Raw genomic sequence first — 16,086 nt, 5'->3', positions numbered from 1 at the left:
CCTCCCCCACGGCCGGCAGCGACGCCCGGACTCCAGGGCCGACAGCCTCCGGAGCGCGGCGCCCGGCCGACCTCAGCCCGAGGCCCCCGGCCCCCGCCATCCCTCGGCAGCGGCACGCTGCGGGATCTCGGAGATCCCGCCGCGTCCTCCACTGCCACCGGGACCCCACGCGCCGGCAGCGGCTTCCCCGGGAACGTCCTTCAGCCCCGGGAGCACGCGGGAAAAGCCCCAGCGTGCCAATGAGCGAGCGCCTTCCTCATGACGGTCACGCTCGGGGGCGGGGCTTCCTTTCGCCGCTCCCGAGTTCCGGGAACCCCCTTTGATTGGTCTGGACGGCCTGGGAAACACTGTAGTAACGCCCAATCAAGACGCCACATCTCGGCCTCGAGGAAATATTCCGTGTCGGCCCCTTCCTGATTGGACAGGTCTTTCGGGCCCTGGCCACTGGGAAGCTTTGTTTAGGTCTGGAAGGCGGGCTTTCCTGGGAGTGGGTGGGGAGGGGGCGTTGATTCTTGACCAATCCTTTCATTCCGTTGGGTGGTGACCAGCCAATGGGCCGGATGGATAGGACGCTCCTCCCGGAGAGTAGTGAGACCCCTGGTGCGGGGCTATTGGTGGCGGGAGCGATGAGTGGCAGCCGCGCGGCCCAACGGGCGCAGTGCGTGGGCCGCGGGGCGGGGCCAGGGCGGGTGCGCGGCGGCGGCGGGGTGGCTGGGCCGGCGGCGGCGGCGGTACGAGGCGCGCGCTCGGGGTCCCGGTCGCGAGGAGGAGGAGGATGTGGCGCGCGGAGGGGAAATGGCTGCCGAAAACAAGCCGGAAGGTAAGAGCCGGAGCGTGAGGGGCCGGGGGCGGCGCGGCGGGCGGCGGGACCCGGCCCCGCCGGACATCCCGGGCATCAGCGGCGCCGGGCGGGAGCGCGGGGGCGCGGCGGTGGTGGCGGCGGCGGGCGGCGGGCGGGCGGGCGCCCCGGGCCGGGGAGGGGGCGGCGGGTGGAGGGGCGGAGCGCGGCCGGGTCCTGAGGTGACTCGCGGGGCGGCGGAGCGCGGCGCCGCGCACCCCCACCCGGGGGCGGTCTGGGGCCGGCTGGGCGGGGGGCCGGCGGGCGGGGGCCGGGCCCAGCGAGGAGGAGGAGCCGGCGGAGGGAGGGCCGGCGCCTCCCCCACCCGGACCGGGCATCCCCGCCGCTCCCGGGCCCGGCGCGGCCCCCGCCCCCGGCCCCCAGCGCCGGGCCCAGGGGGGCCGCGGGGCGGAAAGTTTATCCGCCTCAGGCCCCCACCGGCCCCGCGCCCCACTGCCCCGGGCCGGTCCCCGTCGGGGCACTGCCGGCGCTCATCCTCGCCGCCCCTGTCTCTCGGGTGGCAGGGCCAGGCGGACTCAGTCCAGCATCAGCCTCGAGCCCCGTGGGCGCCTCCCAGCGCCGGCGGGGGTCCCCGCGCTTCTCCCCACCAGGGGGACCCCCTCCTGCTGAACGTCCCCGGGCAGAAGGGCCTCGTGTGACCCCTCCCCCTCCCTTTCCTGGGAGGGGGCCTGCGCAACATCCCCGCCCCTGGCAGTCGTTCTCCTCCGACTCTTGCTTGCCCTTGCCCCTCTCGCAGCCAGGAGGGTGGGGTCTCCACACTCCCTTGCCCTTTACCTTCTGTGACCCTGATCCTTCTTTGGCCAAGGGGTCCGTCTCATTCTTTCATCTTCTGTGGAGTCTTTTGGGGCCTCCGCACTCCATTTATTGACCCTTTTGCCAGGACAAGGGGACTCGGGCTACCCATGTTCTTCCCTCACCCAGTGGATAGTGGGGGCCTGTGCAGCTCTGAAGTCATTCTAAATAGGAAAGCAGATACTTCTTACAGATTAGGCACACTTTCCTGGGTTAGGGTGAGCTCATTTCCTGAATACCCTTTGAGTTGCCCTTTTTTTCTTATCGGAGAAACTGGACATTCCCGGGCGCGTTTCCCCATTTGTCTAGCTACTCTAACGTGTTCTCTTTCCTTAGAGTTCCTTGTTTAGTGGAGGGTGGGTGCCCCATCAGATGTAGGGCAAGGTTTCCATTGTGCCTAGTATTTGGGTAAGAAGGGGCCACGGTAATTACTCCTATGGCTGAGGAAAACCAGGGTATAATTTTGCTTCCAGTTTTCTTTTGCCTCTTAGGTGGGGGCAGCATTCACCAGTTGACACTGCCCCACCAGGAGGAGGGTCATGTGCCCTTGTTTTTTGGTGTTCTGATTACTGTCTTCTGTGCACTAAGAACCAGTCTTTGTACATGCTACATTCAAGAGTCTTTGAATCGTCCCTGGAAATAAACTTCCCATTTCTTTTTTAAGAGAACTCGTATCCTCCTTATGGTTTCTGTTTCCCAGTCAGCCATATTTAGTGAGCCTGTTACCTTGACTTTTTCTAATTTTCTTAAATTGTGTTCCTGTTGGCTGGGTAAGAAGAAGCCATATGCCTTTCCATCCAGAAAAGGGAGTGTAGACACCCATGTCGCCCACGTGCCATTCGGGAAGAGGTTGCCAATGTGCTCCTTGTTGTACTAGAACCTTCCTTTGGCCCTCGTGTTGTGTCTGGTGGGATCCAAACATTTCTTTCAATCTTGCAGCTTTCAGGTGAAGGGGAAATTTGGATGCTTTCTATTTTTTGCTGTTCTAGTTCTCTTTTGGTGAAAAAGATTATCATGATGCTGTACATTTGTTTACATATACACACATATAGGCATATATTTGTAGATGAAACCAGATTCATTATATATATATACAGAAAGTTGGAAGGGTTAGATGACCATCTATACATTTTGGGTGTATGTGGGGACCTTGAAGTGTAAGAATAAAGATAGGTATTACTGTTGTTGGTAACTCTTCAGGCTTAGAAGAATCAGAAGACTCATTGATAAATGGCCAATTCTTACCACTCTTTCATTTGTCATTTGTACTGTACTGAATAAGCAGAATGACATCCTGAATGTTCCAAGTCCCTGAATACACGAAGTGTAGAGTGCTTGCCGATGCACATCAAAACTTAGGCATTCTGAATTTAAGGGCCGTATTCTCTGCTTGATTCTTCCTAGAGTTTAAAGTTCTTGTCTTGATTTCTTTATTGCCATGTAGGGGAAAGACATCTCATGTATTTTGGGCAAACAATAGGAGTGGGTGAGAAGAATATGTGTTTCTGTGACAACTAGGAATGAATGGCCATAAATATGTCACTGTTTTATTTTGGCCGTTTAAATAATTGAGAGAGGTTGGGTACGTTAGGAAAAGTTACCTTTGGAAAGGCCTGTGACACTTCACGAAAGAGTGGGAGGGATTATTCTCCAGGTTTTCCTGAGTGTCACAGTTTGTGTATTTGGTGTTTCCCCTTGGCTCTGGGGTGGGGGAATGATTTGGGCCTCCTCTGGTCCCCTCAGTTCCGTCTCTCAGTAGGCTTAGAATGGTTGCCAGCTGCTGTCACTGAGCAACAGAGTCTTACTTTTTGACAGGCTTCGCTTGGAGCCTCATCCTCCCCAACAAGCTCTGTCAGACTCCGAGCTTTTGGACCTTTAAGCAGTTTTCTAGCAAGGACACTCTCTCCACCTGGATTACCGAGTAAGGAGACAGGGTTATCTGGAGGATTGGTCACATTAGGCTTCGACTTTGGGACTTTGCCCTTCTGTTAATGTGGAGTTGTCCAGTCGGGGGCATAAGACTCGTTGACTGAAAGCGCTTTTGACCTCATTTTCCTCTTTTTTGGTTTTTAAATTTTTTTCTGTTGTTTTTAGTCTGTCTGTATCTATACCCAGTTTGATGCAATTTGTATTTTTAGGCTGTAGTGTTAATGACCCTTGGAAAACAAGAGTTGAATACCTGCTGTGTGTGTTGGAGTGTGCCCAGCAGCGTCATCTCACTTCCAGGGGTGGATCCTTTCCTGCCCTTCTCCACACCACCCACTGCCTTTTGGTGTTTCCCCTGCTAACCGGGGTGCTCCATACAGTGGGCAGTGGAAGGAAAAGGGTACAAGTTGGAGGAACACACTTGAGGTTAGTGTGTAAGGTTAGGTTCCTTTCTTTGAGTTTAGTACGGTTGTGCTTTCTGTGTCACCTGTCCCCATAGGTTATTGGAGATCAGCTTTTCCCTCTTACTCTTCCAGTGCCCAGTGTTCTCTTGTAGTGAGGCTAGATGAGTTCTCTTAACTACTTTTCTTTTTACATCTCTCTGCTAGACGTCACTGTCTCCTCTCCTTCCCTCTGTCTCCTTCCCCAAGCCTTTTGGACAAGGTTGGGTGACCCATGGGTCATCTCTTCCCTTGTCTACTTGAAGTCTTGACTTACCCTGTACCAGGGAAGTGTTGAGTTTCTCCATCTCATCATTGAGTGGATTCAGAATGTTGATGTGTACACAGCAACCTCTACTCAAGGTCAGATTTTCCCTCTCAAAAGAGTGGGGCTGCTCTTGCTTGCTCTTTGAGACGTATTTATACATCCTGCTTATCCGCATTTTTCCCTTTTTGTAGTTTTTAGGCTTTCTCCCTAAAATAGCCAGTTCTTTACAGTCAGGTGACATTATTTTAGTTCTCTGTTTATGCTGGGTGTAGCTTGTGTCCCTGGTAGGATTATAATTCTTTCCGGCTGATTTTGAGGTGGCCCGTCTTGTGGCCGAACATTTTCCCCACTCCTTTGTTACTCAGGGCCATTCTTCATTTCTCATTCCTAAGATGCAGGGAAATAACTCTTTGTGTGCAGCTGTACTTCTTTCTGGTTTCCTTATGGAAACAACAGAAGGGGATGCTCACGTTATCTTCCTTTCTCCTCATAGTTGTTCCTGTTGCCTCCTTTGTGGGACCTTTGAATTCGTCCTTTTGGAGAGAAGTTGTTCTTATGTCAATATTCCCATCACTGAGCGCATTCATTCCAGAGACCTTTACTGAGCTTCTTATGTGCCTGAATCTGTGGGGGTTATGTGACTTTGCTTGAGACCATAGTGGTCTTGTTAGTATGATTTCAGTGTATCTTCTGCTTGTCTTTTATATAGTCTTGTAAGGTATTCTTTTCTGAATTTTAGCTGTTTGGATTGTAATCTTTCAAAAATATACTCTGTTAATGTACTATCGCAATGAGCTTTTTCCCCTCCCTGCAGAGTGGGGGTGGTGGAGAGGGTGGAGGGTAGACAGGAGAGGCATTTAACAGCTTTCCCTCGGACTGTGTAGGGGGTGTGTGTGTGTAGAAAAAAGTAGTCAACCTTCTTTCTAATCATCTAGGCATAACTTTTAGGTCATTTAGATAGATGGTTGATTGGAATGCTTGTTTAACATTTGAACAGCAGCATACTAGGTATTGTATAGAACATGAAATCAGATGCATCCTTTATATAAGGAATTGGTAGAAAAATAATTTTCTCTTATGATTAGCTGGTATGTTTCAGATTATCAGATAGTAAGAACTGTATGAGCTGCTGTTAACATTTTCACTGCCAGGAAGTTTTATATCTAAATTTAATGCCTAATTGTAGTGACCATTCTTAGGCTAGAAATCTGGTATAGTTATCACTGCTTTTATTTATTATGTGACTTTTAATACTTTATACTTTTTAATAGTATGTTATTTGTGTCTTTTTTTTTGATAAATAGCCTCAGATTATTTTTGGATGTAGGGTAGGTATACATAATGATGGTAATAATAATAAAGAATTAACCTGAAATGCACTTTTTCATTTCCTCCTATATTAAATCAGATTTTCCCTCCACAGTGTCTGTGGAAACTAATTCCGCTAGCATTTCACTCTTGAGAACTCCTCCTCTTTGGGATTGTTGCAGTATGTGGTTTGGTGTTGTCCTTTATTCAGTGACTACGTGACTGACTTTTTTGTGGTGACAGGTGATGGGTGTATCTTTTGTATTTCCATTATAACAGATCATTTTATGAAATGTTCTGTATCTTCTAGAATCAGTTACCATGCCCTTTTTCTTTTAAATGTTCTAGATGACTTAAATTCTACCTCTCATTTTTTGCCACATAAAGAGATTTCTTTATTGCCTTTGTCATCATTATTATAAAAAAGAATTTGTAGGTCTTCTGTATTCATAGGGTTTCTATCATTCGGTAAAGAGGGGTGCCCACCATTCCAGTTGTTGTGTAGTAAGAGGCAGCGTTACTTTTTGTTTCCCTAAGGATAGGGAGATGGAAGGGGACTTAAGCCACACAGCAAGAATGATATTAGTATTTGTAACTGGATAGCGTCCCGGGGTGAAACACTGTGTCCTTCTAGTATGTGGGCCTCCCCGTGTATGATTTTGAAAGTTTGTTTTTGCTGCGTTTAGCCAGCTTCCTTCTGTCTCTTTGGCTTGATAATGGTAAATTTCTTTGGGCAGAGCCAACAGGTATACCACTTCATCTGGGGCCTGTATTCACAAAGTTGTATGGGGTGGTCTAATGTTATTTTGCCTGTTATAATACTGTCTTTAGTCTTTGGTGTGTTTGAGGGTGAGAGTAAGGAGTGTTCTTGCTCTCTACTTCTTTGTCCGTATAACATGATTGGTCATTCACTCTGTTTTCTAGATTATAGTTTGTAATCTATCTTTCTTTTCTTTTTCTTTTTGAATACCTAATCAGGTTCAGGATATAGGTTGATCAGACACTATCAGATCCTTTTATTTTGTGCCATCCATGGATGTAGTGTCCATCAGTCCTGTGGTTTAGATGTCACCATCTGTCATTAGAAAGAGGGGCTTGTAAACATATAGATGGTCTTCCACTCCGTGATATTTGTCATGTATTTGTAAGAAAGTATTTCTCTGTATATATTGACAAATGGACAGCAGTCCTCGATTTTTTTATATGGTGGGACAAAGTAAAAGGTGTCTTTTTGCCATCTGTATGCTGGCTGTGTATTTCTAAGGTTGTATTGCATCTCTGCTTTAAACGCCATTGCTTGTAGAAGGTCATGGGCCTCCTTGTGTAGAGATCGGTAATCCTTCCTGAGCATTTTCTTAGCTTATTACCCTGGACCGAAAAAGAAATATTATGTACCCCACTGCAAAGAGAGGCCAAGTGTCAGCCACATTACTTCCTTTTTCACTCTTTTTTAGAGGATTGTTCATTTACTTTCAACTGATTGACATATCATAAGATGGAATGACCAGAGAGATATTTTTTTAATGGTTCTTCTACATTCACCCCAATATTTTGCTTATTCTTGATAGAGTTCCATGTTCTCTTAGACGTGAGTTCTTTGCTCACTTGGAAAAGTATGGTCACATTTTTGTTTTTCAGATTTAGCCAAGCCTTTCAAGTCATGTAACATATCCCTTCCTGAGACTGAGCAGACTAGCAGAGAGTGACTGCGAGGGAGATGTGCTGGTTTGGGGCTGTTTTCCTCACTCTGCTCTCGGCAGTATGGTTCCGTAGTTACAAGTGCACAAAGTGACATGCGTTGTAAGAAATGTTTGCGACTGTGTTCTTAACAGTTTTAACCATGTTACTACCTGGAGACTAATTAAGTGGCTTACTCTCATCACTAATCTCACTTCCTAATGTCATCCAAAATATCTCTCCCTGCCTTCTCTCCAAAAAAAAAAAAAAAAAAATCCAGAAACAACAATCATAACAAAATCCCCCCAAATTCCACGAAGGCCAGCTCTGACTGCTCCTACCCCATGGTTCAGCCACTAGCTTTCAACATGTTGCTTAATTCATAGTTTTTGTATATACAGTTTTCCATGGGGGTGACAAGTGAAAAGCCTTTTGGAACACATAGCATTCAGTTATTTCACAGACCACTCATTGTCTCTTATTTTCCTTATCAATTCCCATAAGGTAAGATTATGTATTTAGTCACTTAAAAACACTTGCAAAGTGGATTATTTTTCCTCTTTTATTTTCACCTAACCATTGGAATGAATACTGGAATTTGTCTTTTCATAATAATAGTAAATTACCGCATCTCTGCTTTTGTGTTCAGCATCTGTGAGAAGATGGGGAGTTAACTCTGAGTAACGGCAGAAGACTCGTCAGGACTTTCTCTGTAGCCTGTGCGTTATTGTGGAGATAGTTTATACTTTCAGCTAAATCTGTCTGTAACGAGTGAGAAACCACATATTTAAGTTTATTTAATCCTTTCTGTAGTGTACATTTAACAAGATGTATCTGTATGTTATAGTAGAATGGTACATACATACAACCAGAGGTGCTGTTGCACTAATAAAAAAGAAAAAAACAAAGCCTTTATTTCTGGTTTTGAAAAACAGGTATTATCTTTTTTTGCTTCATCAGGATTGATTTAGATTGCCAGGAAGCATTTCTGAAGGTGTAGAATACAATCAAGAATCTTTTTAAAACTTAGATTTGGTTTTTAATCTTGTCTGAAGAGTCATTTCTGAGGATGTATGTGCCCCATTGGATTTCTAGGGCACTTGGATATCAAACCACTTGGAAGCAATAAAAAATTGGTGGAAAGTGTGAAATTATCAAATAGAAAGAAAAAAGTTACAGTAGTGAAGAAGTTACCCATGTATTTTAAAAAATAATCTGAAAGTGATGATTGGAAGTATAAATTCAGATATTCTCTGGAAAAATGGAATGTTGATGTGGTTACCATGTTGAAATAGGCACATATACCTACTGTATAAAGAACACTCCCAAAATGGGGATGTTTAGAAGATAAAGAAGTTGATGGAATTGGTTATTTAAAAATGTTTTTTTCTTTTTTCAAAAAGTTATTGAAATAAAATAACCCTTCTTAGTGAAGAAAATGTAAACTTTAATGGAAGTTCACTGGAATGAAACATTTAAAAAGTGAAGATTGAAGATAAGGATTTTTTATTGTGAATCCACAAGGGGGTAGTGATGTTCTATCAAAGATATTTGTGGTGGAAATGTGAGATGATCTCTTTGAACATTGTAGATTTACAGATAAAACTGGTATGTTTGCATTTTAACTTAATAAGATCTTCTTTTTAAAATGTTTATTGGCAAAATTATTTATTGCTTAAATTAAAAAAAATCCATTTTGGGTGAATGGTTATTTTAAGCCACATGAATGGTAAAGAAGACAGAATGTTCTTGTAGTTTTGTGGTTTGGAGGGGTTACCAAGGATCTAAGGGTCACTTATTTTCTAAGAATGTAATAATCTTAAATTTCCTGGGAAGCACTAGGGATCTAGGAATCAGTTACTTAAGTGTCCTGAATAAAAAGATTTTAGTAAGTTGTGTCTAAACTTTATAGAAGTTTGTATGTGCTACTAGTTGGATTTTCAGTTCTGCCAAGACATGAAAAATTTGAACAATCCACACTAGTAGCTGCTTTTAATAGTTTTAGGTAAATCAAATTTTTATAATCTTTTTTATTAGTTTATATTACATCATTAGATAAAAGCATTTTTTCCCTCTCACTTAAACATTCCAGTAGCTTGCCTGAGGTCACTGAGTCCCACCCCATTGTATTCACAATTGCTTAAAATTAGACGTGGTATGGCAATGCCAGCTGGTTTTCATTGAAGACCTAAAACTATGTTTGGATGAGATGGCACATGATGGGAGAAAGATTTAAGGTGGGGATGGGACTGTGTTCTGCTTTAGAGACACAACTAACCATATCTTTTTTTTTTTTAAAGATTGACACCTGAGCTAACAACTGTTGCCAATCTTTTTTTTCCCTTTTTTCTGCTTTATCTCCCCAACCCCCACCTCTACCCCCTCCCCGTACATAGTTATATATCTTAGTTGTGGGTCCTTCCAGTTGTGGCCTGTGGGATGCCACCTCAATGTGACCTGACGAGCAGTGCCATGTCCGTGCCCAGGATCCGAACCCTAGGCCACCACATCGGAGCGCACGAACTTAACCACTTGGCCATGGGGCCAGCCCCCGCCCTTTTTTTTTTTTGAGGAAGTTTAGCCCTGAGCTAACATCTGCTGCCAATCCTACTCTTTTTGCTAAGGAAGATTGGCCCTGAGCTAACATCTGTGTCAATCTTCCTCTATTTTTTTTTTCCTTTTTAAAGATTTTATTTTTTCCTTTTTCTCCCCAAAGTCCCCCAGTACATAGTTGTATATTCTTCGTTGTAGGTCCTTTTAGTTGTGGTATGTGGGACGCTGCCTCAGCGTGGTTTGATGAGCAGTGCCATGTCCGCGCCCAGGATTGAACCAACGAAACACTGGGCCGCCTGCGCCGCCTGCAGCGGAGCGCACGAACTTAACCACTCGGCCACGGGGCCAGCCCAATCTTCCTCTGTTTTATATGTGGGATGCCTGCCACAGCATGGCTTGATAAGCGGTGCCATGTCCGCACCGGAGATCCAAACTGGTGAACCCCAGGCCGCCGAAGTGGAGTGTGTGAACTTTACGCCTGGGAGCAGCCGCCAATCATATCTTTTGAAAATTTTACTTGTAACAATAGTATGAAACAGTTCCGTGGTTTAGAAGTTATCTTGTTTGTGGCTTATACATTGTGTATTTTTCATTTTTGGTCTAGGGTAAAGGTTGTTAATACAGTTTTTCTCTCTTTCCCCTTCCCTTATTCTGAGCAGGGGCTTTTTCTGTTTCATCTCCTTCACTAAATGGCCTCACAGACTACCCTAAGCTCTGCTGGGAGCTGAACTATGACGTCAGCATTTTCATTCATGAATTTCATTCTTCTAAATCTCTTTTTGTGTTTTGTATTCCTGAGCTGACTTCTGGCACATGCGCAAATCAGTTTACCATCAGTCAGCCCATAAATCAGCGATAAAAGGTAAAACAAAAGATAAGACACTGGAGTTGTTTTGATAGAGCTAGAGTTGCTCATGCTGATTTGCATCAGTGTAGTTTGGACAAGGTTTCTGGCGAAACAGATTGAAACCTAAAAACAGTCAGTTTAATTATCTCATGATTTTGTGGATTGAGCTGTGTTGTGAACATATTGACACTACATTTTTGTTCTCCCATGAAGTTCAGAGTGCTATGCTGTAGCTCCTTTGTTTTAAAGTGGCATTTCTGTTGTAATTTGACTAAATTGGAGGAGTCTCCTTTATTTCAGAGAGGGTAGGCCTGGAGATAAAATTATGTTCTGTTCAGATTACGCTTGGAATGCATTTGGACTTTGGGGTGGGGGCATTTTGTTTCTCTTGAAATATTTTAAATAACATTATTGTTTGAGATTTGCATTTTCAATATGTTTTGTTATTATTATGTAACTAGCATAGCATCCCTTGTGTTGGAGTTAGGTTTCCTCTCCTCTAGATTGTACACTCTTGTAGCTGTTGCCTCCGGTTTCTCCTCCAGGGAGGTCACTGCTTGTAATTTAGTGCTGCGTGAGAGCAGTTTTTGAAGAAATCTTATTTGGAGTTTTCCTCTACAGGGCCAAGTTTGAGGCTGAGCCTCCAGCGTATGGCATCTTTCGAGCCTCCTGTAGTTGATGAATGGTGAGCTTTAAAAAAGTTCATTTTTTCTGCTTTCTTGTTTCTTTTTGACTTTCTAGGTATTTAATTGCCAAGAAACGTTTAGAAATAAGGTGTGTTATATTTGGAAGTCATTTTAGCTCAGTTACAATTATGGTTAGAGTAGACGATTTGAACTGCAGCTATTTTGACTGATACCCAGTGTTACTCCTGAGATGACTCTTTAAACCTCATGACAACGTGGATACCATCTCCTCCCACCCTTAAGTGAAACGAGAGCTTTGTGTTGTCTGAAGGGGAGCAGAGGTCTTTGGTCTTGTCTTTAGCTTTCTCCGTTAAGTAGATGCTCTAAGAAGAACATAAGAGCAGATAGATGTGAATAAGCATTTGAAGATGACTTAAATGATGTTTATTATTTTCTCTAAGAACTAAATTCTTTTAAAATTATTTAAATATAATTTCTAGGAAGGAATCTAATTGTAAATACTTGAAGAAAGGAATATTTCATGGTAGAGGGTCCCTGTAAACACTCCCTAATTTTCAAAACTGTACCACTGTTGTATTTATGAAAAGTTATGGTGTTTTTTTTCTTTTTTAAAGATTGGCCCTGAGCTAACATCTGCCAATCATTTTCTTTTTTCTTCTCCCCAAACCCCCCCAGTACATAGTTGTATATTCTAGTTGAAGGTCCTTCTAGTTCTTCTGTGTGGGACGCCACCTCTGCAGGGCTTGATGAGTGGTGCTAGGTCCATGCCCAGGGTCTGAACCGGCAAAACCCTGGGCCACTGAAGCCGAGCACGTGACTTTTAACCACTCGGCCACGGGGCCGGCCCCGAAAAGTTAACGGGTTTTGATGTCAGATTTCAAAATATTGGGAAAACTAGTTGTAGTGTCAGCATTACCATTTTTGTCTTCGCCTGAGCCAAACAATACTAGATGAGTCCTTGGGCCGTGAAGGCCTAGGTTTCCTAGTGGCTTTTAGAACAAGCTCACTGTGATTCCCAGCTCATCCTCTTCTCTTTCAATAGCCAGGAACACTGGTGAATGGGACCAGGGACCCCAGCTAGAGGTGTATTTTCTGCTGTCCTTGCTGCCACTTGTGTAGGCCAGGTGCTAGACGCCTCTTTCCTTGGCCTCTGCAACCTTCTCTTCCTTCCTTGATACTGTTTTATCGCTCTTGATTCTGGCTCAGCTTCTCATCTTGTTTTTCCCAGACCTCAGCTCTGGTATAATGTTAGTTGGTAATAATTTTGAGGGGATTCGTGTATTGGGTAAAGGGTTGTCCTAGTGATGACCTCTAAAGTTCCTTTCCATTCTGACTTATAAGAAAATGAAGTTGAATGTATGGAATTTTGCTTTATGGCTTCTTTTGCTGGTATGCAGCTATTCTGTTCTGCCTAACTGTCTCTTTTCTTTTTGAGGTGCTTGCTCCAGGTCAAGAATTAAAACGTTGGCTCAAGCCATGTAGGAGGAATTTGAACTATAGTCACTGAGGGGCCTCCTTTCTGGTGTATGTAGAGGGCTTAATTTTTTAGATGTGTTTAACACATTGCAAGTGTTAACTTTAAAAAATTGTAAAAGTTGTTAAAGATGCACAGCACAAAAATGTTCCTTCTGCTTGGTTATTCCCTATGACACATTTCTGGTCTTTTATTCTGATATGGATGAGAGTTCATAGTTTTGGAAAAATAGACTTAAATAATGTATGATGACATGAAAAAGTGTCTGCTCATCTCAGACTTTTTATGTTTAAGGTACTATTTATATTCATTTAGTTGTATTTTCTGGAGTTGATTAATATAAGTGTTATTAAAATGTATTGATTGCCAGTAGGTCAGAAAATAAGACTCTTTCTATTAAGAAACCCATCTGGATTGGGGAGTTTTAGTATGTCCGCTATGATAGATTGTATAGGGTCTGTGCTTGGGCGTACTTCCTGGGGTGCTACAGGTCTTGCATTTGGAGAGGCCTTGAATATAACCTAATTGATAACTTGAATATAACTTAATCCAAAGTTTCTTTCAAATTTAAAGATACTGAGGGACAAGTTAAAGTGCGCAGTGTTCTCCCTTCTGTCTCTGCCATTGTGAAATGTGCTGGCTGAATTATTTGCTTTGACAAAGCTTCTGATGGAGGTCTCTTCCCCATTTAATTTTATTGATAGAGGCTGTTGTGCTTAAAAAGAGAGCTATAACAAGCAGAAGGTGGTGAGTGGGTACTCAAAAGTTTTGAAGTACTTTCTTTCTTCCTAGGGTCCTCCAAAAATTGATCATAGATTACTTGACCAAATTCAAGGCCCAGGGATTTATTCCAGGCGTTCTGGGAGTTGAGGAACAGCACTCTTTCTCTTCTGAATGTGATTATTCTACATATGACCCCTTGTCGCTTGTATGGGTGCCTTCTGATGCAAATCTGGGGATAGTGGCAACCTTTCTGACTGGGCTGAATATCCTTGACAGCTGTTATCTGTCCTCTCCAGGTATTTATAGTCTCCAGCCTCTGTGGCCATGTCTAGAGGAACTGGGGATGAATTTAGCTGCTCTGGGACTGCTCCAAGTTGTTGCGGATGTTCTCTGCTACTTTCTTTGCCAGCCTACCACAGTACCACCTCAGATGAGGGTCTTTGCCCTTGTCATTTGATGAAAGAGCATAGGCAAAAGTCATTTGTTTAGTAAGAATGAAAAAATCATGGTTTTCAGAATTCTGTTAAAAATAAACAAGAGTTTTTGATGATGGTGCACAACAGTGTGGATGTACTTAATGCTTCTAAATTGTGTACTCAAAAAGGGTTAAAATGGTAAATTTTATGTTATGTATATTTTACCACAATTTAAAAAAAACCCTCCAAATGGATTCAAAACCTAATGAGAAAAATAGCTATAGAGTCCTAACAGTAAATATATGGCAATATTTTCCTTACCCCAAGGTGGGAGATTGTGCCTTGAATAAAATGTCAAAATCTCACTCTCTCTCACAGACACACAAACACACACACACCCAAAAAATAAATAAACAATGGTAATCAGGCCTTTGGGATTCATTTATACAGAAAGTGCACACTAGGGCACTTGATGTCCGGGAGGGTAATCAGGCCCTACTTTAGTTAGAGCGGTTTTGATTGCAGGGGACATAGGCTACTCAAGTTAGGTTAAGTGAAGGTGGTTTTTTTGTTTTTTTTAAGATTTTTAAATTTTTTTCCTTTTTCTCCCCAAAGCCCCCCGGTACATAGTTGTCTATTCTTCGTTGTGGGTCCTTCTAGTTGTGGTATGTGGGACGCTACCTCAGCGTGGTCTGATGAGCAGTGCCATGTCCGCGCCCAGGATTCGAACCAACGAAACACTGGGCCGCCTGCAGCGGAGCATGCGAACTTAACCACTTGGCCATGGGGCCAGCCCCCTGAAGGTGGTTTTTGTATAAGAGCAGAAGCAGTCTCAGCTTCCCAGGATAGAAACTGAAGTGCAGCTGGACAGTCTGGGAGCTGGACCTGGAGAGTCTGAAGTAGACTTTTCCTCTGGAGACCCCTTGGGCTGAGCTGGGATCTCTTCTGGGAGACCATGCCTCTCATCTCTGCTGTTCCTGTTTCTCCTTGCAGATGAGATTTCTCCACTTACATGTAGCTTCCTTCCTCCACCATAATTTTCACGTAGTCGTGGCCTGCTGTGGCTCCCATCATGGATCCTGCGTGTCCTGACTCTAGTTTCAGTGCTCACCGTCATCTGACTCTAGTCTCTATAGCCCGTATTTAAAATACTCAAGATAGAGAATTGGACTAACTCCTCTTAGCCAGTTGCTTTGCTTCCATAGGCCAGGTCTTCACCCTGGTCCCGTCAACTGTGAAGGGGTTGGTTAGGATCCGTTGGCCTGCTGATCATTTAGAGGGGCTTAGGGTGAAAGGAGATTGTGTGACAAGGGGACTGTAGCAGGGAGTCCTGGCATCTCAAACTGTCTCCATCAACTAGTGTAAAAGAAAGAATATTGATTCCAAAATGGATTTCTTATGTTCAGTTGCTATAGTGAGTACATTTTTTGCAGAGAAAATGTTCATTGTAGCTATAGATAGGAGGCCAAGCGTCCTCAGTTAGCCAGGCGGGTGTGTGTGGAATAAGTCAGTAATGGGTGTAATAACTGTCCTAAGGCTGTGCTTTGAGCAGCGGTGAAGCAGGCAGGACGCACTGGAACCTGATGGTCTGTGCAGTCTTTGTCCTTTGTGGGTTCTCAGGTAGAATCAGGCAAGTTTGGGGAATGTCAGTGTCATCTGAGGTTTTCCACAGTTCAGATACTTGAGTGAGCTTCCTCGCTTTCCCCTTCGTTGTGGACAGTAAACTTGAAAGGTTGGAAACGTTCATCCTTAGTAAGAAAGGTAGACGTTGCCTCAGAAGAGGGGATCTAGGGGGAAGAAAACAGGAAACAGTCTCTGTTGAAGTGTATGGGGCCACCTGTGTGCGCTCTCGTTTGCCTTTTCTTTGATATATCCTTCCTGCCTCTAATCTCTGGTTTTTCTTGATTTCTCATCGTAGAAGAAGGAAACAATTACAGTAGATGGGTGGAAGACTGGAAGAACAGTAGTTTGGAGGTACTATGTGAAGGGCGAGTAGCCTGGACACCATCAAATTCTCTGAATATACGGCTCCTTAGTAATTGATGTTTTATGGTGATGACCTTGAGTATATTCAGAAAAGCTGTACTGCCTAGTATGTTCTGCTTAACAAAAAAGAAAAGTATATAATGTGTTAAAGAAACATAAAATCAACAAAG

At 44.1% G+C, this 16,086-nt stretch overlaps 1 protein-coding gene across 28 annotated transcripts in view; it reads left to right on the top strand.

The window, feature by feature from the left end:
- The first annotated feature begins 653 nt into the window (after positions 1-653).
- The window catches only part of CAMTA1 (calmodulin binding transcription activator 1), an 854,855-nt gene continuing 839,422 nt past the window's right edge, over positions 654-16,086 (top strand). For 20 of the 28 annotated variants that reach the window (XM_044769593.2, XM_070511184.1, XM_044769589.2 and 17 more), the window contains exon 1: positions 666-820. In XM_044769593.2, the coding sequence (XP_044625528.1) occupies positions 796-820 (25 nt within the window). In that variant the 5' untranslated portion in view covers positions 666-795. Of the gene's footprint in view, positions 821-11,291; positions 11,356-16,086 lie in introns of all 28 variants that reach the window. The other 8 variants (XM_070511193.1, XM_070511194.1, XM_070511195.1 and 5 more) reach the window with 5 other exon arrangements.

The sequence above is a fragment of the Equus asinus genome, chromosome 5 (genome assembly GCF_041296235.1).
Source record: "Equus asinus isolate D_3611 breed Donkey chromosome 5, EquAss-T2T_v2, whole genome shotgun sequence".
Classification (NCBI taxonomy): domain Eukaryota; kingdom Metazoa; phylum Chordata; class Mammalia; order Perissodactyla; family Equidae; genus Equus; species Equus asinus.
This window is presented reverse-complemented; position numbering and strand designations above follow the sequence as displayed.